General features: G+C 32.3%; 2 protein-coding genes and 1 long non-coding RNA gene across 3 annotated transcripts; 2 read left to right on the top strand and 1 right to left on the bottom strand.

The window, feature by feature from the left end:
• Positions 1-6: 6 nt before the first annotated feature.
• Positions 7-11,824, bottom strand: LOC143083189 (uncharacterized). The gene is made up of 2 exons (XR_012980578.1): positions 11,654-11,824; positions 7-719 (listed from the first exon to the last, which is right to left on the bottom strand). It is a non-coding gene; the product is annotated as an uncharacterized LOC143083189 (long non-coding RNA).
• On the top strand, positions 5,620-7,335 carry LOC143083188 (uncharacterized). The gene has a single exon (XM_076259425.1). It carries the CDS (start codon positions 5,838-5,840, stop codon positions 7,308-7,310), a length of 1,473 nt encoding a protein of 490 aa, XP_076115540.1. The 5' UTR covers positions 5,620-5,837; the 3' UTR covers positions 7,311-7,335.
• Positions 11,825-11,878: 54 nt separating the features above from the next.
• LOC143083187 (NADH dehydrogenase [ubiquinone] 1 alpha subcomplex subunit 9, mitochondrial-like) lies at positions 11,879-24,852 on the top strand. Its single transcript, XM_076259424.1, has 11 exons — positions 11,879-11,991; positions 14,064-14,237; positions 15,937-16,034; positions 16,618-16,709; positions 17,460-17,622; positions 17,979-18,087; positions 20,576-20,646; positions 21,529-21,605; positions 22,299-22,394; positions 23,011-23,089; positions 24,535-24,852. Exons 1-11 carry the CDS (start codon positions 11,952-11,954, stop codon positions 24,727-24,729), a joined length of 1,194 nt encoding a protein of 397 aa, XP_076115539.1. The 5' UTR covers positions 11,879-11,951; the 3' UTR covers positions 24,730-24,852.
• The last annotated feature ends 455 nt before the right edge of the window (positions 24,853-25,307 follow it).

Here is a 25,307-nt window from a genome sequence, read left to right as displayed (position 1 = left end):
CTATACTCTCAAGAAACACCACTTTTAATTAACAAATACTTGAAAAATAAATGGAGATCTTTTGTACATCGTAATATTGATGGAGATATTTGACAGAAAAATAAGATTTAAAAACAACATGTTTGAGATACAATCATGACAATGATATCTGAAATCATTTCCTCTCACATTCATTAACATACACTTAATATAACAATACCCATACATGTTTGTAACAATTACACTGTATCAATATCTATATTTAGTAGAATAATCTTTTGGTGACACTACAAGACCTCTTCCTTTTCTGGCTCCGCGGAACAAAGTTTCAACAATGTCAATGAATTCTTGAGGATCCTCCATGGCCCAGTTGATTTTATTGTTGTTACCTGTACCCAAATCAATCATGATGTGTTTGTTTCTGTAAAAGAACATAACTGTACAAGGATCGTACAACTCGTACATCTTGTTGAAATCAGGAACTTGAGTAATGTCAACCAGATAGCAGACAGCAAAATTTTTCATCTTCTCAGCACATCTGTATAATGTTTCGTCCATCACCATACATGTAGGGTCCCAATCGTGACCAAATCTAATAACAACAACTCGGTCCTCCTCTGACAGAATTGCCTGATCCACTTGCCATCCATTGTGAAGATGCTGTAACATGTACGACATTCTGATGATAGATGAGTTGTTGGGGAAACCCTCAAACTTTTATATTTTAGTTATCTTTGCACCTGAAAATATAAGTAAACAACACATGATTAAAATGCATGGACAACTTATTAGAGATACATAAGGTATCTGCAAATTCAAGGTGTGAAGCAACCAGGTCTTCTTAGTACCTTCTGAAATATGAAGCTTTATATACAAATTGTTTATTCTGCCAGGGTCTGATAAAAATTCCAATGTAGTCTTTAATTGCAGGCAAAGATGATAATCCAACTTGAAAAGACCTGATGCTTTTTTCATCAGACACTATGCTGTGATTTTTAACAAAACATGTTCATCAGCTGGGATCTGTTTAATGTTTGCTGACTGACACCCATATTTAGGTGAATCTTGTCTCAAATTAAATATCTTATCCTTAGAACGGCCAACCTACATTTTAAACAGGTCATTGAGGGTGGTAAAGGTTTTTTTTGTGCAATATTTCGGCTTTTTCATTTTACATGATTTCTTGTTTTGACATTTTATTTCTTGTTTTCTAGTGTTTGGTTCAATGTGCGTGCTAAGTGCTTCCTATTATTAATTTTCCGTGTTTAGTGTCAATACTCTGAATTTCTCAAGCTTTACCTGCATTTAATTATTAACACAGGGACAGTTCAACATGTTCAAAGTCACCCCAGATATTTTTTTAAAATCAGTATACCATGTTTACTATCAATTCAACAGTATATGTATGGTATGTGATAAAATAAATAAAATTACTTATGTTACTATGGATAATCTTTTTTTCAAATCATATGCAACAAAAAGTTGGACAGCTGGGTCTTTATGCATGATTTACAAGAACGACTGAATAATAACTTGTACATTCTAGTTCTTTATTCCTTAATTTATTCGGTTTTATTACTCATGCTTAGATTTTCAGGATTTTTGTTTTACGTTGAACAGTTTTTTATCGTGTTCAGATGGGGTCCGCTAGACAGTCCGACAGTTCTATAGTCCAACAGTCCAATGGTCTGACAGTTTAATAGTCTGACAGTTCGATAGTCCGACAGTTCGATAGTCCGACATATACAACCAGATATGATATAGACTAATCACATGCAGACACAAGACATTCTACCTGGCTTTCGAGACGAAACAGACCTAACTTTTCCAAAACTGAATCCCTGTGGTTATATTTTTTAACTTAATTTACAGATACCCCCTCCCCCTCCTGATTCTGCCTTTGCTCGGTTTTAAACTCCATGCTTACATCAAAATGCGTTCAATATCTTTTCTGTGAATACAGTGAAAGCAGTCATGTGTGACCAGAACTGACTTATGGAGGTCTAAAAACACACACAAGTGACTGGAAATATAAAAAAGAAGATGTGGTATGATTGCCAATGAGACAACTATTCACAAAAGACCAAAATGACACAGACATTAACAACTATAGGTCACCGTACAGCCTTTAACAATGAGCAAAGCCCATACCGCATAGTCAGCTATAAAAGGCCCGGATAAGACAATGTAAAACAATTCAAACAAGAAAACTAACAGTTTTATTTATGTAAAAAAAAATGAATGAAAAAAAATTATGTAACACATAAACAAACAACAACTGAATTACAGGCTCCTGACTTGGGACAGGCACATACAGGAAGTCATGTTCAGCTTTTCCTCCAGTTGGTAGGTGGGATCTTTTTACTTTTAGATAAGTTTCCACGGTTCTTTCATCATATATACACAGTACTCAAATCCAGTACATGACTTCCGACTCACATACATATGAAGTAGAAATACCACTAAACTGTCTGACTATTGAACTGTAGGATCCACAGGGACTCGGTTAGCAGATTAAAATTTTGTTAATCAATGTTTTTTATATTTTTTTTAGTATTTCCTGTCTATTTGTATTACTTTATTAACGTATTTGACGATGTCATCGATATTTCTTTGTTTTCTAGCAATGTGCACTTTACTATCCATATCCGTATACTGAAAAAACCTAAAGGGATCTAAGTCGCCATCTTGGATTGCCTTACCTACTTGGAATAAAAAATATTTAAAAATATTAATAAATTACTGTATACCTTACAAATGCACTCGTTTTCTTCCTAAATAATTCTTCTATCACATGCATATTTTCATTTCCCGATCAACGGAACCCTTACGCAGCTTCGGTTGCATTCAGGTCGAAACATTCAAATTTCCCGGCGAAAGCAACGTTGCTGGCACTCTCGCCGTTTCGCAACGATTCAGACGAAAGGGGAGGTAACATCTTGTTATTCGGAACTTCTCGGATGAATACTCCCTACCTGACGATAACTACCCAAATTATCGAAATTAAATTTCCCGCAATAATTTCCCGGCTAACTACAAATCCGCCAAAAACAGAATCTTAACAGATAAAACAGAATTGTAGAACAAATGGAGGAGACAAGTTCGCTAGTTTCATGGTAATTATTTATTGTAATTTAATAGTCAAAATTAGTTATACATGTATAACAGTTAGTTAATTTAGTTAGAAGTCTCTTTCCTGATAAAAATACTAGATTTTTTTTCTTGGGGGGGGGGGGGGGGGGGGGAAGGCAAATCTTAAAAGTAATAATCTGGAAATACACAACTTGAAATAGTTATTTCAGTGTCTGTCCCATGTAAGGAGCCTGCAGTTTGATGGTTGTCAGTGGTTCATGTCTCCCATGTCTTTTTTTCTAACTTACTTATATTTTTTGTCTGGGTCCTAGCCGACTATATGATACTGTTTTTTTCGTTGTTAAGTGACATACATTGCAAATACTTAGACCTCATGACTTCATATGAAAGAAAGATTGTTTTTCGCAAAAGGTGAAAAAAGATTGACTAAAAAAAACCATACCCCCCCCCTTCAAATTCAAATGGTTGCTGCCTAAGTCCAATATACTGGTTTGTATTGCTGTGTATTGCAGGATTATGAGAAGTGAATCAATTGACTGAACTCATATGGAACATATTCATGCATAAAGTTAGATCATCGCAAGAAGTATAATAATGGTTTACATCATTTAGACAGCAAGCCAACAAAAAATATCCTTAAAACCTCATATGCGAGTTTAGTTTGATCTTCATTTCCTGATTGTCTCATTGGATATTATACTGAAGATGAAAATAACTTTTTAAAAGAAGCCCAAAATGCAGCACACCTATAATTTGATGAATAAAGCAAATATTTGGTAGATGTAGTTCAGACAGACACCAGTACCCAGCAAACAAAAATTACTTTTGAAATTAAGAGTTTCAGTGCAAACACTAGACATTACACAGGTAGCTGTTGACTTTTGTCTTTTATAAATTCTATACACTGCTGTACAAGTCAGGGAAGTGCCCACATCACATTATAATCCTATTGCATACAGAAGCCTGCTATTTGGTGTGTCATTGGTTGCTGTCTGTCATATTTGATTTTCCTTTTTTTATCCGTCATAGATACATTTTTCATGTTTGAAGCTGACATAACAGCATGGTCTTTGACAAATTGTTCATTGTTGAAGGCTGTACAGTTGACTTATAGTTGCTTAAATAAAGTCATTAATTAATTATTGACACTTTCCTACTTGGCAGGCATACCACAACTCCTGTTTTGTTTGCTTATATTGTTAAAGGCAATATACTTTATAAACATAATGCAAGTTTTTATAAACAGCAATAACGTTGGATACCTATTGCAATATGGTGGATAGATTTCTTCTTAGCAATCATACCACATCTCCTTTTTCCTTATATAAAGAGACTGTAAAGCTGCAAATTGACATTATACTTTATTAACATAATAAAAATTTAAACAAATAGCAATAAAACTGGATATCTGTTTCAATACACAAACTTAAATACAATTGTTCATGCCCAATCAATGAATATTTTGTATTTACTGAAGCTAGCTTTTATGGGATTTATATTACTTATGCATACATCCTTGCAACAACAAAAAATGTTGCTTGAAAATCTAGTACCATAATGTATGAATAAAAGAAGATGTTGGGTATGCATCAACGAGACAGTAACTCATGAACAAAAATAACAAAACAAGGCATATTTAAAGCAAAAACAAATGTTTAAGGCTACAAAAACAGCACTTTGTAATTCAAAGAATATATTTTTTTAGGTTGACAGAGAATATCTTTCAAGATGAGAACTCATCTATTGAACTGTATGAAATACAACAAAGAAATTTGGAATTTTCCACCCATGAAATTGGAAGAATCATAAGAAAAATTCCAATGTTTATGAATTGTGTGGCTAAAACAAAGCGATGTAAAAATAATTATAAAAAATTCACCAAATAAAATTGAGAAAGGAAATGGTGAATATGTCAAAGCGACAACCACCCGACCATAGAGCAAACAACAGCCGAAGGCAACCAATGGGTCTTCAATGTAGCGAGAATTCCCGCACCCGTAGGTGTCCTTCAGCTGGCCCCTAAAATATGCATAATAGTACAGTGATAATGGACGTCATACGTTTATTATGGACTTGCCTGGAAGATTCCAGTTTCAAAAGAAGATGAATTTAAATTTCAACACATTTCAAATATGATTCAAGAAAATACCATTTTAATAAGTAAAACTGACCATGCAATAACATTAGGACACTTTAATGGTTGTTTAGTCAATGGCAACAGAATTTTAACAGAAATTACTTTTCATTCCTCTGGAATATGGAATGTAACAATTTCAGGTAAAAAGGTTTTTCTTGATGATTTAAAAATATCTGACACATTTGAATTGTCTAAAGAAAGTGTAAAGTGCATAATTGACTTAGCAAAAAACTTTATAATCTGTTCTGGGGTTGATGAATCTGAAATCAACAACATCATTGATTTACCAGAAAATGCGCTGAGAGAAAATCGTGCAGATACCAATCATGATTCGATATTTAAATACAGATCTAAAAACTGCAAAGGTGTTGTTCCGTTTCAATCAAAATTAAATGTATGTGCGGTATGCAGGAAATTTAAGAACAAAAATAATGACAATGATTTTCAAAATGACAACAAGACTTTACAGAAACCATGTGATGATTTACCAGTAAATAACAATAATTTGTTACAATTAAAACAATTTTTAGGTGGTTTTCCAGAAAAAGCACAATCTTTTTTATTATCACAAACTCAGTTTGTTAATTTAAATCCTCATGCTAGGCGCTGGGATAAAGATATCATCAGAATGTGTTTATCAATTTACTGTCGTTCTCCTCGTGCATATGAAGATCTTGCAAAAAGTGGATTTATGGTTCTTCCGTCTAAGTGTTTACTCCAAACGTATAAAAACAGAGTGCAGCATGAACCTGGAATACAAAAAGACATTTTACATTGGATGAAAAATGAGGCTTTAGCCCAAAATATTGGATTAGGTGGCTATGAAGGCGGGATTATGTTGGATGAGATGTCCATTCAGGAGGACTTAGAACTTCGCAAAAAAGGCAACTCATTTGAAATTATTGGCTTTAATGAGGGACTTGATGAAACAAACTATATGAAAACTCTTTGCAGCGGTAAGGAAAGTCTTCAACTAGCTTCCCATGTGTTGCAACTTTTGTTTTTAGGACATACAGGTTTCAGGTTCCCTTTTGCACATTATCCGACGACACAAGTCACTCCATCTGAAATGCTGTTAATATTTTGGCAATCAGTAAAAATGCTAGGATTGTTTGGTTTCACAGTAACATATGTTAGTCTTGATGGTGCTCAATACAACAGAGACTTCATGAAGATATTAATTGATGGTAAGACATCAGAAACAATGTTTTCAATGAGTATTAAGAACATATATGACAGTTCAAAACCAAATATACATGTTATAATGGACTATTCCCATGTTATGAAAAAAATTCGGAACAACATATCTAAAAGCGGTCTTCTCAATACTCACAAAAAAGTATTAAAATTTGAATCAAATCATATTTTTTGGGAGCACTGGTACAAGGCATACCAATGGGACATAGCTGTGAACCCATTCAAAATTTATCAGCAGTTAACTATGGAACACTTTTTTCTCACATCTCAATCAAAGATGCGGAATAAACTAGCTGAGGATGTTTTAAATGAAAATATGCTTCATTTAATGCAATGCTACCAAATGTCACTGAAAGAAAAAGGAGACGAGCTAAACAGTAGCATTGAATTTCTAAAAAAAACTTCTGTACTTACAAAAAATTTTAGGGATCAACGTCCCATATGTCAGTATTCTGATAAAAGACTTGATGAGAACAGAGAGGTCCTGAATTGGTTCAGAGCTTGGGAGGCTAGTATTAAGCAAAGTACTGAAATCAAAGATAAAGAGAAGTGCCTATTATCATTTCAAACCAGGGAGGATCTTACCTCACTTCTGGTGGGTTTTGATGAAATGTGTAAAGATAGATTTCAACGCATATCCTCATCAATTATTCCAAATCGAATTAACAGTGATGTTTTAGAAAACATATTTTCTCAACAAAGGGGTCTACACAATGGAGCAAATACCAATCCTACTTACCTAACATACAGTAGAACCATGAACACTATTATACTTGGTGAAGGTTCAATATCAAGAAAATCAAATACAGGTGGACTGTCAAACTGTACCACAACAAACATCTATACAACTGGAACTTCCAAGGAGACATGTAGCGAGCCCTGCAAGAAAATCAGGAAACAATAAACTTCTAAAAATGTATGCAATAGAATATAATGACAAAATTTGAATTTGTTGAAATGTTTTATTTTATTTTAAATTGTTATTTATTTTCCTGAGTTCAGATAAATGAAACAGGTCAGATTATTAATGATAATTTGTTTTGGTGAAAAGCAAAATTTCTCTGAATTACAAAATTAACTTAAAAATATATAAAAGAAGATGTGGTATGATTGCCAATGAGACAACTATCCACAAAAGATCAAAATGACACAAACATTTACAACTATAGGTCACCGTACGGCCTTCAACAATGAGCAAAGCCCATACCGCATAGTCAGCGATAAAAGGCCCCGAAAGAAGGCAATCTGTGTACCTATATTCTGGAAAAATACATACCATAATCAAAAAAGATTGACATTTTGACCTCTAGATGACATGTTTTTTTGTGTTGTTGGATTGCTATCTCATTGAAATACCCCATACAGTTTCTGTAAATTTGTTAACAATTTTTGTAGACATTGGACAATCTGGAATTGGGCATTGTATAGATATTTTTTCAAAAATATGTACATGATATATATTTTGTTCAGAATTTTTAGGGTCTTTGTTGTTGGATTACTGTCATTGATGTATACCCCACACCATGCACCTGTAATACATGTAGATATCAGTTTTTAAGTGAGCTCAATTTAAAATTTTTAATCAATTTGAATGGAATTGGCCAACCAATTACTAGAAATAGGTGAATGAAAGGTGAAGTATACTTACATTCATGACATTTGTCTAACTAAACACACATTGGACAAGTATATACAGCATCAGGATTGGAACACGTCAGCCAACTGGTTTCATCTTCTAATCCGACACAGTCTCTATGATACCAAATAGAGCATATATCACAGCAAATCCAGTCCTCCTCAGATTTTTCAGGTTTTCCACAAATACCACAATTCTCATCTGAGGAATCTGGAAGTGGTGTTGTTTGTTTCAACTTTCTTCCTATACCCCTTTTCCCCTGTCTACCTTTGGCTTTACTTGTTTGCTTTCTTGTAGTTTTCTTATTACCTTTCCTCTTTGATGAACTTGCTTGGGTGGTGCAATCAGTTGTGACAAAAACACTTGCACTGTCAGGTTCAGTAACAACACTCTGAGAAGGTAAATGAGTTGTAGTTTCAGTTGTGTTATCTTGGTGTACATGTATTTGTGCATCTTCTTGAGATTGTGTCATACTTTTATCAGACACTGCAACTGTTGCACTGGGTGCACTTATTTCTGTTTCTGGCATTTCAACAATTGTATCAGGATGATGTATCTCTTTGTCTGTACATGTACTAGAATCTTTGAAAATGCAATAATTTGGCATAGCACTATTCTCATTCAACTTTTCAGCCAATACTTGTCCCAATTCTGGTTTTTTCTTACTCATTGATAAATTCACTCCATATGCTTTCAAGATTTTAATCAAATCTTTCTTTGTGAATTCTAAATAGAATTTTTCATTCTGTAATGACATAGATTTTAGTCCAAGGTGTGAGACAATTTTATTTTCAGATGTGTCAGTCATAAGAAAATTCATATCAATTGTTTTAACTCCTTTTTTCTTTTCAGTTTTTTCCATAACCTTTTTACGCAATGCTTTACTTTTCTCTCTTCTTATGGCTGTCAAGTAATCCTTCCTAAACTGGGCTATAGAAACATTTAGAAAAAGGTTCACAATAAATTTAAATATAATTTCCAAATGCACACAGGTGTTTACTAATTTTTCTCCCATTTCTAATAAAATACTCATATCATCTTGCTCTTCCTCCTCAGTTTCTACTGCTGTCCTTACATAACAATATTTTAAGCAAAATTCCTCAAGTAGTGCATTGTCAGATAAAATTTCATTTTGAGCAAATTTGAACAGTTCTTTTCTGTGATGTTGAAGGTTTTTGTAACAAAGAAGAGTTCTAACTTTTAATTCAAGACTCTCAAAGAATTCAAAAATTTTGTCATGAATGTTTGTCAGACCTTCTGATAGATTTTGCTTTCTTTTGGTCTCCTCTAAAGTCTCCTCATATATTGATTCATTTGTAATTTCTGATGCAGACACAATCATTTCATCTAAAATGTTAACCCTGAATTTCAATTGTCTAACCTCTGGTACTAACCCAGGAACAAATAAATTATTTTGTATAGTTTTTGTAAGTTTATATCGACACTTTGCAATGACATATCCACCAATATATCGGATTTTCCCTCTCCCTCCTGCAGATATTTCCATATGTACTTCTGTAATATTATCTTCTTTGAACGCAATTTTACAACATACATTTTCAAAATTGATCATGCAGGGAACCTCACATAAACGATAAAACTGGTATACTGCCTCAGGATGTCTTTTTATACTGGATGATTTATAGTTGGTCACTTTTAGTCCACTGATTAATTTAGCTCGGCCTACTGCCACACCAACTTGTCCTGGTTGGTTTGAATTTTTGCAATCAATTTCCAAATAAGGAATTGTCATGCCCTGAGATTTATGGATTGTTATTGCAAACGCCAGTTTAATTGGAAACTGAATTCTTTTGGCAATGCATTTTTTGTCAACTGGATCATATTTTGTGAAAGTATACTTGGTAATAGCAACACTCTCATTTTTTCCATCGAGTACAAATTGTACTTGTATTTCATGTTCATGTATTTTTTGCACTCTCCCTATAAGTCCGTTGACCAATTTGTCACTTAAATTTACTAACAACATAACAGGTGCTGATATTTTCAACCCTAAATGTTTGGGTGCCAGCATTTTTTTTAAATAAAAATGATCCCCTTCATCTTTAGATGGGAAGCAATGCAGGGGGTATTCATTCAATGTCTCTAATTTATCACAATTGAAGAAGTCAACATCAAGGTTTCTAGAAAATAATTTTACAACCGGTTCACCGTCTGGAATTTCTATGTCTCTATTTAAAGATTTTATAAATAGATTGGTTTCTTCGGATGGTTCGCCTTTTTCTAATTCTGACACAGCATTTGATAGAGATGTCTCATTTTGTCTATAAATTTTACTGAGATTAATTCTGTGAGGAAATAAATTTATAAAAAAATTGCTTTCAAAGCAATAATGGCCATAATCTCCATACAGTTCATCACGTATTGGTGGCAGCTGAAAAAAATCACCACTAAGGACAACTTGGATTCCTCCAAAATATAATGCTGGATTTTTGATTTTTCGACAAATAAATTCTACTTGTTCAAATATTTTTTTTGACACCATTGAAACTTCATCAATAATTAATACATCTGTTTTAGTAATTCTGCATTTTGTAATTAGAAATCTTTCATCAAAACTGATTAAATTTAACAAGTCATTGTTATTATGTCGACCATCTTCTAGTCCACAAAACCTGTGTAATGTTGTAGCACCTATGGATGAGGGATACTGTCTGCAGGCTATTCCTGTGTAGCATGTCAATTGGACGCATTTTCCTAATAATTTCAATTGCTCAAAACATGATTTAATTGTGTGTGTTTTTCCTGTTCCCCCTTGACCTGTCAAAACAAGGTTATGTCCATTGCAAATAAGTTTTTTAGCCAAATCCTGTCCTGAATCCATGTTGTTGTTTACATTGCGGGAAAATTGCATTCGATAATTTGGGTAGTTATCGTCAGGTAGGGAGTATTCATCCGAGAAGTTCCGAATAACAAGATGTTACCTCCCCTTTCGTCTGAATCGTTGCGAAACGGCGAGAGTGCCAGCAACGTTGCTTTCGCCGGGAAATTTGAATGTTTCGACCTGAATGCAACCGAAGCTGCGTAAGGGTTCCGTTGATCGGGAAATGAAAATATGCATGTGATAGAAGAATTATTTAGGAAGAAAACGAGTGCATTTGTAAGGTATACAGTAATTTATTAATATTTTTAAATATTTTTTATTCCAAGTAGGTAAGGCAATCCAAGATGGCGACTTAGATCCCTTTAGGTTTTTTCAGTATACGGATATGGATAGTAAAGTGCACATTGCTAGAAAACAAAGAAATATCGATGACATCGTCAAATACGTTAATAAAGTAATACAAATAGACAGGAAATACTAAAAAAAATATAAAAAACATTGATTAACAAAATTTTAATCTGCTAACCGAGTCCCTGTGATCACTACGGCCCGTTCAGACCACCCTTTACCACCCTATTCATTGATTAATTTTATTTTAAATTTAAATTGTGACATTCTGCAACTGACGTTTGATTATCTTTATTTTAAATTGTGACGTTAGCACAACGGTTTTTTCATGAAGAAATTTATAATACAATGATTTTTCATCATGTTCATGATGTCCATCGTGGATTATTTTGGAGTTAGAACAAAAGTTGGATTTACTCACTATCCTTAATGAAGAAGATCTTGTTACCTCTTTCTTAAGATTTTGTATACTTCTTTATAATTTGCTCAGGAATGCCTTATTGCCTTGAAGAAATTTGTCTTAAAATTCCTTGTTTTTGTTTTATCCTTTCAGTGAAAATTTTAAGAGATGATGTCATCTAAATGTTTTAAATCAAGAAAATTGCAGCATCGATTTAAGCGTTTAATGATATAGATCAGAATAAGATCATTAAAGTGTTTAAAAGGTTGAATTAATCATTGTCAAAAGAAAGCTTCTACATTACATTTGTCAACCAAGAATGGCAACTCTGACCGTGAGACAGGTCATTGGTCTTGGCCGTAAGATTCACTTTAAAATACACATTTCTATCACACTGACATAAAAAATGCAAAGAGACAAATATACAAGTATCATAGTCATTCACAGATTAAGGCAATGGTCTTTGTTCATTTGAAAAGAGTAAACCATCCCTGGCTTCGTACCTTGAAAATTTGAATATATAGACTTATATTGAAAATAGATAGTTCGGACCAGACAATTCGGCACCTGAGAAAGACACTCCAGCAATATGACAAATCGGCACATCATCAAAATTAAAGCTGTCCCATTTGTGTTTATTTTTTTTTTTTTTTGGCTCATGCATGATAATTGATTTCGGAGATTTAATTTATAGAAATTCACCATTCATCAGTTCATATAGGAGGGTAGTAATGCCCTTTACCGTCAGTCATCAAAAGGTCATTTTTGGTTACCGTTAGCATCAAATTGTTTAAAATTTTGTCCTGATTAGTCAAAATATCCTTACCGTTATTCGTCAGAGTTCTCAAATAATTATTGTTACCGTTATTTTTAGAAAAAAATTAACATGATTCGTCAAATCATTTGATTGTTTTATCATCTAAAAGAAAATGCACATTTTATCATGATGCACCAAACAGTACTGTTTACGTCATTTGGCAAGAAATTTTTACCTTGATTCGTCATGAAGGTACCCCCATTACCACCCTTATATACCAGTAACTGTCTAGTTTTAATGTATTGTACACTTTTTATCACCATAGAGAAATCATCAAATTCTGTCATATTTCATTATCAATTATCAATGATTATAAGATTTAATTAAATGATGATTATTCAACTTGTTTACACCATCAAGCATTGTCATGATTGTATTACTTAGATGTAAGAAGATGTGGTATATTAAAGTGCCAATGAGACAACTCTCCATCCAAGTCACAATTTGTAAAAGTAAACTATTATAAGTCTTAAGAACAGCCTTGAACACACAGCCTTGGCTCACACCTAACAGGAAGCTATTAAAGGCCCCAAAAATGACTACTGGTAGTGTAAACCAATCAAACATGAAAACTAATGGTATAATCTGTATAAAAAAAGAAAGGAGAAACACAATTTATAACCACATCAACAAATAACGACTGAACATGCTGAACATCATGATCCTGACTTACAATGACTTAGGACAGGTGCAAACAAATGCAGTTGGTTTGAACTTTTTAATAGGAGCTATCCTTCACCCTACCCTGAAACAAGTGTAACATAATTACAACATAGAAAGATACACTGTAAAATATCAATTGAAATTACTGAACTCAATCAAAACATACAGGTACATGCAATTTACATGTAAATGCAGTAATTGTTTTTGACAAAAATTTGTCCATGTTTGTTATTAAAAGGAATATTACTTAACAAAAATGTGTATCTACTGACAGTACTGTATTTACAGTACAAATGAATTTCTATATTTATATGTCACACATGGTTAAGACTTTAAAATATTTTCATTTGACTTTGGTACTTGATTCGTATATCTTTTATGACAGAAAATAGAAAATAACAATTTGACATTCGTGGAGGAAACAAAAAAATACACATTCCAAATATATATTATCATACAAATATTTATTCAATAACCATAATGTATGGTTGCCTGATAGTTGCTTACATCCACTTCATTTGAACTATAGTGGATATAGAATTATTGTCTCAATTGAAAGAAAGAGATAGTGATTGTTTTTACGCTGACAGCAATAGTGATGATGGCTTCAACAATTGTTAAGTTTTCTGCTTATTTAAATTTGATAGGAACTACTTTTGATAGATCAATGATATTCTATATAAAGTTGCATTATTATCTACAATTTGATGGCTATTTTGAGACACTGTTCTTTATGTTATGGTCCAGTGACTTTGAATTAATAATCAATTTTCAATGTTAAGTTTTCTTAAGATATAGATCTTGAAAATGTTTGGTTCTTATATATACATGTATCAGTTGGCTTTGAGCTTTCCAAATGAACCTGACTGGTATATGGTAAATCCAAAGAAGAGCTTTGAACTAATAAAATTTAGGAAATTCTGGTTCATTTACTTTCTAATTATGTTTTAGGGAAAGACTTGCCAAGATGTATTGGCTACTATACAGTGCAGAAAAGAGATAAAAGTGATGTTACTATACAAAACTATAAGAGAGGAACTGGTGGCCGATCGTCTTTCAGTGGAGAAGTAGTTACGGTTTTTGGATCAACTGGATTTTTAGGAAGATTTATAGTGAATAGATTAGGTAATTTTATATATACATGTATATAATTATGTTTTAAAATCAGATAGGAAATGACATTATATTAAATTTATGAACTGAGGCAGTGAAGGTACCTGTCAGCATGGTCAGCTTTTTGCAGCTTTTCAACAGTTTTTAAACGGGAAGTTGTATCCATTCAATCCTGTTTTCATCAATGTTCATGGTGTACCATTAGAATAGTGTTTTAAAATTCTAATAAGTCATGTTAGCCGTTGAACTATGTTGAATATTAAGTGTCTAGAAAATAATCTTCCTTATTTCCATACTTCCCCTTAAATTTACAAATAAGATCGCCATATTGCATTTAACAATGGACAAAACCAATACATTGGTATAGACATCTATAGAAGGTTGAGGAGAAAATGGGATAAATTAAAAAAAAAAAATTAGAGGCGTAATTCATATATAGATTTAAAGACAACATTGAACAGTCAACATAAAAACAGTTATAGTTCTCCAAATTACAAGCAACCATTGCATCAAAGGTTCTTAACTTGGGATTGTTGTGTTAAAGGACAAGGTTCACTTATGGCACAAAATGGCCTAAAATATCAACTTTATCATAAAACACCACAAAGGTCCCAATTTGGTTCGTAAATGGGTCTATTTCAAAAGTCTAAATGCTAAACATATCAGTTCTTTTCATAAGAGAACATAATATTCTTCAAAGTAAGCCCATTTTGGATGTTTTGTCAAAATATGTTGAGCTTGTGCATTTTTCAGACCTAAAAGCTTTAAAAACACCTTGGCCGCCATCTACGATCCAAAATGTTTTGTAACCAAAAGGTTCCAATTTTGATATAGATTTCATCAATGTAACAACTTTTTGGATCGTAGATGGCGGCCAAGGTTAATTATGCCAAAAACAATTAAAAATTATGGAAAAAAGTACCAAAATTGACCTTTTCATACAAATTATGCTTATTTAAGGAGTGATAGCACCATAAATTGTAAAGGCAAGTGCTAGAAAAAATATGTTTGTCTTAATAATATTATCACACGTATTTCTATGTGAAATTTGTAATATTTTGGCCCGATTTAAAAAACATAAAAAAATCAGGGCCAATTTAAGCCTTCGTGAACCTTCTCCTTTACTTGTGAGCTCTTAATCCATATCTTAACAGGAAAAGTGATTTAACAGTACAATATAAGAACAAACTCATCAAATCAGTACCACTACCAAGCACAAAAACATATAACAAAATTTTAAAAAACACACAAAGTATCGATATAAGAGTACTCATTTTTGCTGTTTTCTGCTCTTTGGTTGGGTTGTTGTCTCTGACACATTCCCCATTTCAATTCTCAATTTTATTATGAAAACTCCATCTAAGCCCAATTCCAACAAGTGAATTAACAATATTGTCACAGACTATGTCAAACAGTAAAAAGATTTCATGTTAATTTTGTCAAAATTTACCAGAAAAAAAAGATGAAGAGAGGAGAATCAAACCTGGTAAATATCCCTTTGTGTCATCAAATCAAATGTTATATTTGTGCTTTCTTAAATCTTTTATTCTTATTTATAGTATTGCTTTACCACATAAGCAACAATTTTTACCATCTCTTAAATACCTTGAGTACCTTTATCTCTTGATTCTCATTCTGAAAAATGAAGTCAGAACTTTTAAACTCTGTTATCAAATTATATACTTGACTTTACATATTTATTTTATTTTAGGAAAGACAGGAAGTCAGATTATATTACCATGGCGAGGAGATGATGCTAGATGTTGGGGTATGAAGCCTTCCGCAGATTTAGGACAGTTAATTATGCATGTAAGCAGGATTTATAGAAATTTTGGGGTTTAAAAAATATTTTTCTCAGTAGTAAGAATGATAATTTTGTATTGAGAAATATACATTTTACTATAAAAAACAAAAATGCACAGGGAAAGACTTTAAGGGCAGTGGAGAGCTGCTCTCCTCTATTTTTGGCAAGCTAGTTATAGGATACCCCAGTGTCCAAATTTTCTAAAAGTTACTGTGGAGTTCGTCCTAAGAGTTTTCACAGTTTATCAGTTATTCTGTAAATTATTTGTAAGTCAAGTATAGATTTTTCTGTAAGGTAATTAAAAATCCTTCCGTTTATTATTTTGACTACATTTTCAGATGTGAAAAGATATTATATATTTTCTTCAAATACAAACTATTATATGAATCCTTCTTTTCAACATTTATAAAAAAAAAATCACAAACAGTGGTATACTATTTCTTCAGTATTATTCTTGGAAAGTAATACAGTAGAATTATAAGCTTTTAATTTTACCATATGTTTGTTGAAATTTATAACTTACAATAATTTCAGTAATTTCTGTTGTAATTTTTAATTTATTTTTATCTCTTAAATAATTATTGACAGGAAATTGATGTGCGAAATGATGATGACATAAGAAAAGTTTTGAAGTACTCTACAGCTGTAGTCAACCTCATTGGAAGAGAATTTGAAACAAGGTATGACATCAAGTTCCTAATCTCCCTTAGTTTGAAAAAGATATGAATGCATTTAACAGAGACTATTTTGATATCGTATTTATTATTCTGTTCATTTATGATAGCAAATGTTCATTTGGTGACCCTCTGCTGTTGTTTTTTATTTGGGCGGGTTGTTGTCTCTTTGACACATTCCCCATTTCCATTCTCAATTTTATTGTACACCATTAAAAGGTGTTTGACTTATTTTTGAAAAACAAAGACTTTTAGTACATGTATTGTGATATTTTTTAACTATCCTTTTATGATTAGCAAATAACAGGCTATTATTTCAACTTGGAGTTTGTTTTAATTATGGAATTTGCAAAATTTCTTGTGCTTTAAATTTTTGATAAACTCCATGTTTATTCTGTATTTTAATGTTCTCTACGGCGCACAACAATTCTATTACATAGAAGATAGCACTTTTTTAATAGAATTTACTGTGTGGCACACAACACTATCTATACAAAATACATTGAATGGAAAGTGTTGTGCACCGCTCAAAGCAATATAATACAAAATAAACATGGAATTTAGTAAAAAATTCAAGCACAAGAGATTATGCAAATTCCATAATTAAAAATAATTCCAAGTTGAAATAATAGCCTGTTAAGTGTTCCTTGCTTGGCAGTAAAATGTGTTTGATTTATTTTTGAAACTCTGTTCCACATTTTTAAGATGTATTTTATAAGTATTTTTGTTGATATTGATTTTTTTTTTCCATTTCAGAAATTTTAATTACGATGATGTACATAATGTAACAGCTAGGAAAATTGCAAAATATTCAAAAGAGGCTGGAGTTAAAAAATTGCTGCATTTTTCCTCATTAAATGCAAGTCCTAACCCACCAGAATGTTTTAAAAAAGGTGGCTCAGACTTCCTTAAAAGTAAGGTAAGATACAAAGTTCTGATTTATGATCAGCATGTTAGCCCTTTGTCTACATTTTATAGTTAGGCCTTTGGCATTTTGGGGGTGAAGCAAGACATTCTGCCGTATGACACCAGGTTAGAATTAAGAAGATATTCTTTTTTTAATTTTTTTCGAAATTTCAGTGATGAAAAAAACATTTTTAAAGTTTACATTCAGCTACAGTCATGACAGTAAGGAGTCAAAGTCTTTTAAGACATCAATTACTTCATTCTGTTCATAGAATTTAAAAAAAAAACTTTGCCAGAAGCTTATTGGTAAGTGGACTTTCTATATGGGCAATAATACAGTAATTTAAAAAAGAATATTATATGTTTCAGTATGCAGGAGAAGTAGCTGTACGAGAAGAATTTCCAGAGGCCATCATATTTAGACCAGCAGACATATTTGGTGATGACGATAGATTTATAAGATACTACATTAGTAGATGTAAGTTGTTTTCAATGGATGAAATGTAATTGATAACTGTGCAATTTATTAGATATAGATCAAGTGAAAAAAAAAGGTACTGTGGAATCCATCAGCTTGTCCCATAAATATTGTTTTTCACATCTTTCTGATGAATTACATTACAAGGATTTCTGAAATAACGTTTCAGGTTTTATATGAGTGAGCAATATCGTTTTAAAATTCATCACTCAACAACTTCCTGTTTACCACATACTTTCAGCGGGGTTGGGGTATCATAATTAGTAGTTCACAGATTGACTTGTTTTAAAAATGTTGCTATGTCTGATAGCATACCTTATTTCTTGGTTTCATCATTTGTTCAGATCAAAGAATTTGAATATTTTTATTATAATGTCAAATATGTGATTCTTACTGTTCTGATTTGTTATATAATATCTGTACCTACGCAACTTCCAATTATAGTAAGGGCTATTCCAGAAAAAAATGTGGAGGGGGGGGGGGGGGGGGGTTGGGGGGTTGGAAGGCACATTGTATTAATAATACATGGGTGATGGGTATCAGAGCAACTTTTCACACTATAATGCACTATAATTATCAATTACAATTGTCTGGGTGGCGGATTAAAATTTCTTAGCTTTTCTGAATCTGTACACTATACCGATTAAAATGATGTCTGACTTTAAGGATTGTGACCACGAATAGTGAAAATACAGCTCTTTTTTCATGTCGCGTAGTACTAGCATATTGGCCAGTGGCAAACAGTTTAACCAGCAAACTCCAAACATTTCCTGTATCCCATTTTCATCAGTTTTACAATGAAAATAAATCATAAAATAGGGTTTCTTTTGAACCTTTTTCCTAAACTATTGTGACCATAACCCCCAAAATCAATCCAACCTTCCTTTAGTGGCATTAGACTTTCTGGTAAAAAATTAAAGAGATCCATTCACTTAATCTTAAGTTATTGTCCGGAAACTAAAGGTATCTTCGGACAACGCAGACGAAGACGACGACGATATGATACCATTATATGACGCCAAAATTTGTTTGCGGTCGTATATAAAGGATACAAGTTACAAGGTTACATCTTCTGACATCAGACTCGGACTTCTCTTGAACTGAATTTTAATGTACGTATTGTTGTGCGTTTAATTTTCTGCATTGGCTAGAGGTATAGGGGGAGGGTTGAGATCTCACAAACATGTTTAACCCCGCCACATTTTTGCGCCTGTCCCAAGTCAGGAGCCTCTGGCCTTTGTTAGTCTTGTATTATTTTAACTTTTAGTTTCATGTGTACAATTTGGAGTTTAGTATGGTGTTCATTATCACTGAACCAGTATATATTTGTTTAGGGGCCAGCTGAAGGACGCCTCCGGGTGCGAGAATTTCTCGTTGCATTGAAGACCTGTTGGTGACCTTCTGCTGTTGTCTGCTCTATGGTCGGGTTGTTGTCTCTTCGGCACATTCCCCATTTCCATTCTCAATTTTAAGTATTCGGTAAACAGTAATTTGTTGAGTGATGAATCTGAAAACACATCACACGGTATAACTTACTTATATAAACCCTGAAACCAAATTTCAGAAATCCTTGTCAAGTAATTCCTGAGAAAAATGAGACAAAATATTCATAGGACAACGGACTGACGGAAGGATGAACAGACACAGGTAAAACAGTATATCTCACTTTTTTAAAGCAGGGGTATAATTACAAGTATGTCTGATTTCCAGTAGATTAAGATGGTTGCCTTTACCTAATCATTTCATATTTCTATCTGATTATTCAAATGTTTACTCTTGTCAAAATATAATTTCTTTAGGGCTATTCCAGAAAAAAATGTATGGGAGGGTTGGAAGGCAGTTTTTGCCAAAATAAGCATTTTTGTAGTTTTCAAACAATAATTTGTGTTTAAGTGTATGAATCTCTGTGAAATGATACCACAAGTTTCCATATACCATGAAGGGATGGTTAACTATGACTTTTGGGGGTTATGGCTCATCACTCAACAACTTCCTGTTTACCAAACACTTGTATCATTTACACATGATAGCTAAGTTGAAAACTTTCGTCGCATTTTTCTCAGAAACTACAATACAAGGATTTCTGAAATGTGGTTTCAGGATTTATATAAATAAGTTATACTATGTGATGCATTTTCAGATTCATCACTCAACAACTTCCTGTTTACCGAACACTTGTATCATTTTACACATGATAGCCAAATTGAAAACTTTTATCACTTTTTTCTCAGGAACTACAATACAAGGATTTCTGAAATTTGATTTGAGGGATCATATAAGTCAGCTATAGCCTGTGATGGGTTTTGAGATTCATCCCTCAACAACTTCCTGTTTACCAAAATATTTTGGCGGGGGTATCGTCACTGAGCAGTACCTTGCAGTTTTACTTGTTGATCATTCATATATGCTTTACATTTTATGTACTTAATTTGTCTAATGAATGTTGCTATTTGCAGAATTAATATAACCTCTTATCATAATTTTTCAGTGAGAAGATACGTAAATTTTAAGACTCCATTATGGCAGAAGGGACAAAAGACAATTAAAAAACCAGTCTATGTAAGTTTCCTTCAAAATGGGTTCACATATTTGTTCAGGCTTTGCCAAGCATTTCTGTCCTTTATTTCAAAGCCTTGTACAAGTTTATTTGATACTTTTTAGGACCCATTTGTGGGCATTATGTTTATGGTCTGTGTGTCCGTTTGTCTGTTTGTTGGTTTGTCAGTCTTTTTCTTTGTCTGTCTGTTCGTTTGTCCATCCGTTCATTGGTTTGTTAGTTAGTCTGTCCCGCCTCAGGTTAAAGGTTTTGGTTGAGGTAGGGTTTGATGCAGTACACAAGTTCCCTATGATATGATCTTTCTAATTTTAATGCCAAATTAGAGTTTTTACCCCAATTTCACAGTCCACTGAACATAGAAAAAGATGATGTGGATGGGGCATCAATGTACTATGGACACATTCTTGGTATTATCTGATAATGAACGGTTGTGCTTGTTATACTGCAATTCTTACAACAGTTCTAAATGTGATATTTTTTTATAGTAACGATCAATTTTGAATTTGAAGCTGATGGCCTTTTAAAACAAATGTCTGTAAACCTGATTTCATTTTTGAAGCGTTGAATAAAATTCTACATTAACACACTATCAAAACCTGAGGTTCAAATTAATATGAGGGGGTATATACCTGATTTATCTTAGGGCTACTCCATTAAAATGGGAGGGTAGAAAGGGACTTTAAAAAAAATTCCTAGAACCATTTTTAGATAATTTTGCATAATAGTAATAGAAACATACTTAAAAAAGTCCCTTGACCTACATTCAAGAGTTAAACTTTCCTTCCTACACTCCCACATACATCTTAATGGAATAGCCCTTGTGTTAACAATTTTAAAATGTGTTTATAGGGTCAGTGAAACTATTATTTAATCTTGTATTACAGGTAACTGATGTTACTGATGGTGTTATGAGTGCTTTGAATGATCCTGATGCAGCTGGAAAAACCTTTGAACTTGTGGGGTAAGAAATGGTGTACAAATTGTATGTATGTTTGCATTTGATAGAACCGGTCAACATAGTTTATCACTTGCTTATGTTATATAATTATAATTACGTCATCTTAGCACCTTATTCCTAAAACAAATGAAGAAAGTGCTGTTTTGAAGGATTTCTATCCCTATTTTCTAAGCTGGAAACAGCATGCTCAACCAAGTAACTACATAATTTTAAAGAAAATTTATTGTACAAATATTATGGGAAAAAAATGAATAATGAAATTTTGCTTTATATACAAATTTCACTATAGGTTGAAACCTCATCAAATATAAAAACAAAAATGTATTTTCTCAACTCTATTTACCATAGTTTTGCAGGGATGTATTTTAGATCAAGTGAGCTATCGGTCAAATTTGCTGTAATATTTGAGCCAAATAAAGTCCTTATTGTCCCTTTTTCCTTTAGCAAAAACAACCAAACATCTGCAATTACCACCAAATGCTCCAAATGGTGAAAATCATTTAAAATACAGAATGCTATGTCTGGCATTGGACAACTACTATTAAGGTGATTGTTAGTGTAATTGATAGGTTAATATAGGTATTTCCTATGAAACACCTGCCAATTGAGACTTAGCAAATGATATTTGTTTAATTTTGTAGAGTGCTTATGATATAATGAGAATTTAAAAGTAGTTGTTTGTTTTGTTAATTTCAGGCCTGGCAGTTACTATTTATGTGATATTCTAGATTTTATCTATAAATGTGCCAGATATCCAACAGGAAATATATGTGGAATTGGGCCATACTTTAAGTAAGATTATTGAATATATTTATGCTTATATTTTATTACATGCATGTAGTAATAAAACTTGTAAATTTATCTATTCCACACTTTTACTTAAGTTTGTATCATACACATTTTATGAAACTTATACACAACACTAATAACCAAAAGTCTTAGACAGAGTTTGAAAAGGTAGTGAGCAATTATCGTTCTAGAGTTATGTCCCCTTATAACTGGGAACCTAGAAATTTGTTTTGTTTAAAGAAATTGGAAATAAAAGAATCAATACATTATTCAAGAACTGAGAAATTCACAAGACACAACAGAATTATAACCAGAAAACTTATTACAAAAGAAATATAAAAACAAACCAGTCAAAATATGAAATTGACACACACCACAAGACTAAGACTTCTTTAAAACTAGTGACATCAAATGCTCTCATAAAGTATTTTCACTTATTATAAGCAAGTTTCTGCAGTGGCATTTATTTCCTTAAACACATTCTTGTTTTTATAAAGTTTTCCATTTGATGTGCTTTTCTAACTTTAATTACAAACAGACCAGTGCATCATTGTTAGTTAACATTGAACTTGCCTTTTAAATCTGATAGTAATTCACTATTTACTAATTCTTTTTTCAGGGCAAGAGCCCAATTCTTTGACAAAGTTCAGTTTTTATCTCATGGATATCCAAGATTTGTATTGGACAGACTTGAAAAGGTAAGATTACTGTATTTACTGTGTATTCATTTATATTCATGGTAACAGATTTGTGAGAGTGGTAATGCCCTTTACCGTCAGGCGTCAAACGATCATTTTTGGCTACCGTTAGCGTCAAATTGGTTAAAATTTTACTGTGATTCGTCAAACTATCCTTATCGTGATTGGTCAGATGTCTCAAATAATTTTTGGGAAAAAAAATAGCGTGATTCGTCAAATTCAGCTGATTTTCTTGTCGTCTAAAAGATAGTGTACATTTTATCGTCATGCACTAAAAATTACCGTTAACGTCACTTGGCAAGAATTTTTACCGTTACTACCCAATTGTTGTGGATTAAAGAAAAAAAATATTTCCCAGATTGTTTTGTATAAGTCTGCAAACTAGACTTTAGAAAATTTATGGTTCCCCTTTACTCATTAAAAATTGTATCTAGAAATTAATAATGATGCTGCAGTATGTGGCATATTAAGGTCTTAGGGTGCTGTATGTTAGCTGACTGCAGATATCTGTTGTTGAAATTATCTACATGTAACTAACATAGGGAATGTGCTATATCACAGACAAGGATACAGTCACATTTTTCACTTGTTTCAATACCAATCTTGTCTTTATATTTTTATAGCATTCCAATAAAAAATGACAAAAAATATTAAATAACCCAGTAAATTCAGAAAACATTGCACATAAAGAAGGTTCAGCTAGTATAAAAAGCAGTTTTGTTCAGACAAAGAAAGTACCACAGCTCTCAGATATGAACAGTTTCCATTAGTTGAGAACTAGTGTTTACTGTATCCATGAATTACATTTCTATTCTGTGAAGAAATCTCTTTCTAATCATAAGATGATGCATTGTTTTGTTTTTTTGAAGGAAATACATCACTGTATTAGAAAGTTGATCATATTGGCCTTAAACTTAGATTGGTTGCCAATCGTAAACTATGTCCATATTTTGGGTAAAGATTGCATGAAATGCAATCAAAACCCTAAGATACTGACTTGATATCTAAATCTTCCAGAGTTTATCACTACCTTTGAGATACACAAAATGTAGTGCATTGATCATAACATTTTATACATGAACATTTCCAGACACTTATCAATGAAATATATGCTCAGATATTGAAGTTACAAAATGGATGTTATACTTGTCAAGACAATTACTTTACTTTTGAAAGGTGTAGGAATGTAATATCTGGTTTAAAAATATTAATGATGTCATTGTTAGTCATCTTTAAAAATAGAACATTTCTTCCTTTATTCAGAATTATAATTGAATTGAATCAACTACATCCAATGCTTTGATTAAATACAATATTTAATTTTGCTTCCCTTCAGTACTTACATGAACTTTGATTGATAGAATTTATGTGTATAACAAAGTTATTGGATTGATAAGTTATCGTATGTGACTTTACATTAGTTCATCATTTTGATTATTTTTCAGGAGCATGTTTCAGATACATTGACTGGATGCCCAACATTGGAAGATCTTAATGTCAAACTACACTCATTTGAGAAGGTGTGTCCATTTATTACAGCACCATACGTCCGTGAAAATTATTATGCTCCATCACTTGGTGAATTTAAGATTCCAGAGTCCATAAAATCTACAGTAAGACCAGCTGGAGCCTCATACTGAGTGGACTGTGGTTTAGTTAAACCATTTAGATTTAAACTATTGAAGAAAATGTTTAGAAACAGATTTATAAAGTTTTATTTTATGTATGTCTTTGATGTATGGCTTAATTAAACTTAAGTTGTTTTTGTGTTGTTTATAGTTTATAGTATGCCTGATGGATAGATTATATGATTTGAAGGTTTCATACATTTCCAACAAATATGGTGAGAACAGATGTGGTCTTATTTACTTGAGGTTTGCATACTTAATTGGGCTTGAAAAAAAATATTATACATTAGGTATTTAACTCATACATTATATTGTTTAAAAAATGTTAATATCAACAAATGGAGCACATTACTGGTATATTGAGATTTTATTTCATTATGTTGTTGTCTCATTGACATATATATATATGTTCCTTTTATAATAGTAATTGTAACATATGGTAGTTTACACTATATTTAACAATACCAAAACTAAGTACTTTGAATAAGTAAAAAAAGTTCCATACAAATCAATATTATAACGTTTATAACTTTCAGCATCAAATGATAAAACAAAAACACAATGAAATACAAATTGATTTGGAATTTTAG

The sequence above is a fragment of the Mytilus galloprovincialis genome, chromosome 7 (assembly GCF_965363235.1).
Source record: "Mytilus galloprovincialis chromosome 7, xbMytGall1.hap1.1, whole genome shotgun sequence".
Classification (NCBI taxonomy): Eukaryota; Metazoa; Mollusca; class Bivalvia; order Mytilida; family Mytilidae; genus Mytilus; species Mytilus galloprovincialis.
Note: the sequence above shows the minus strand (reverse complement) of the source record. Positions and strands in the feature narration are given on the sequence as shown.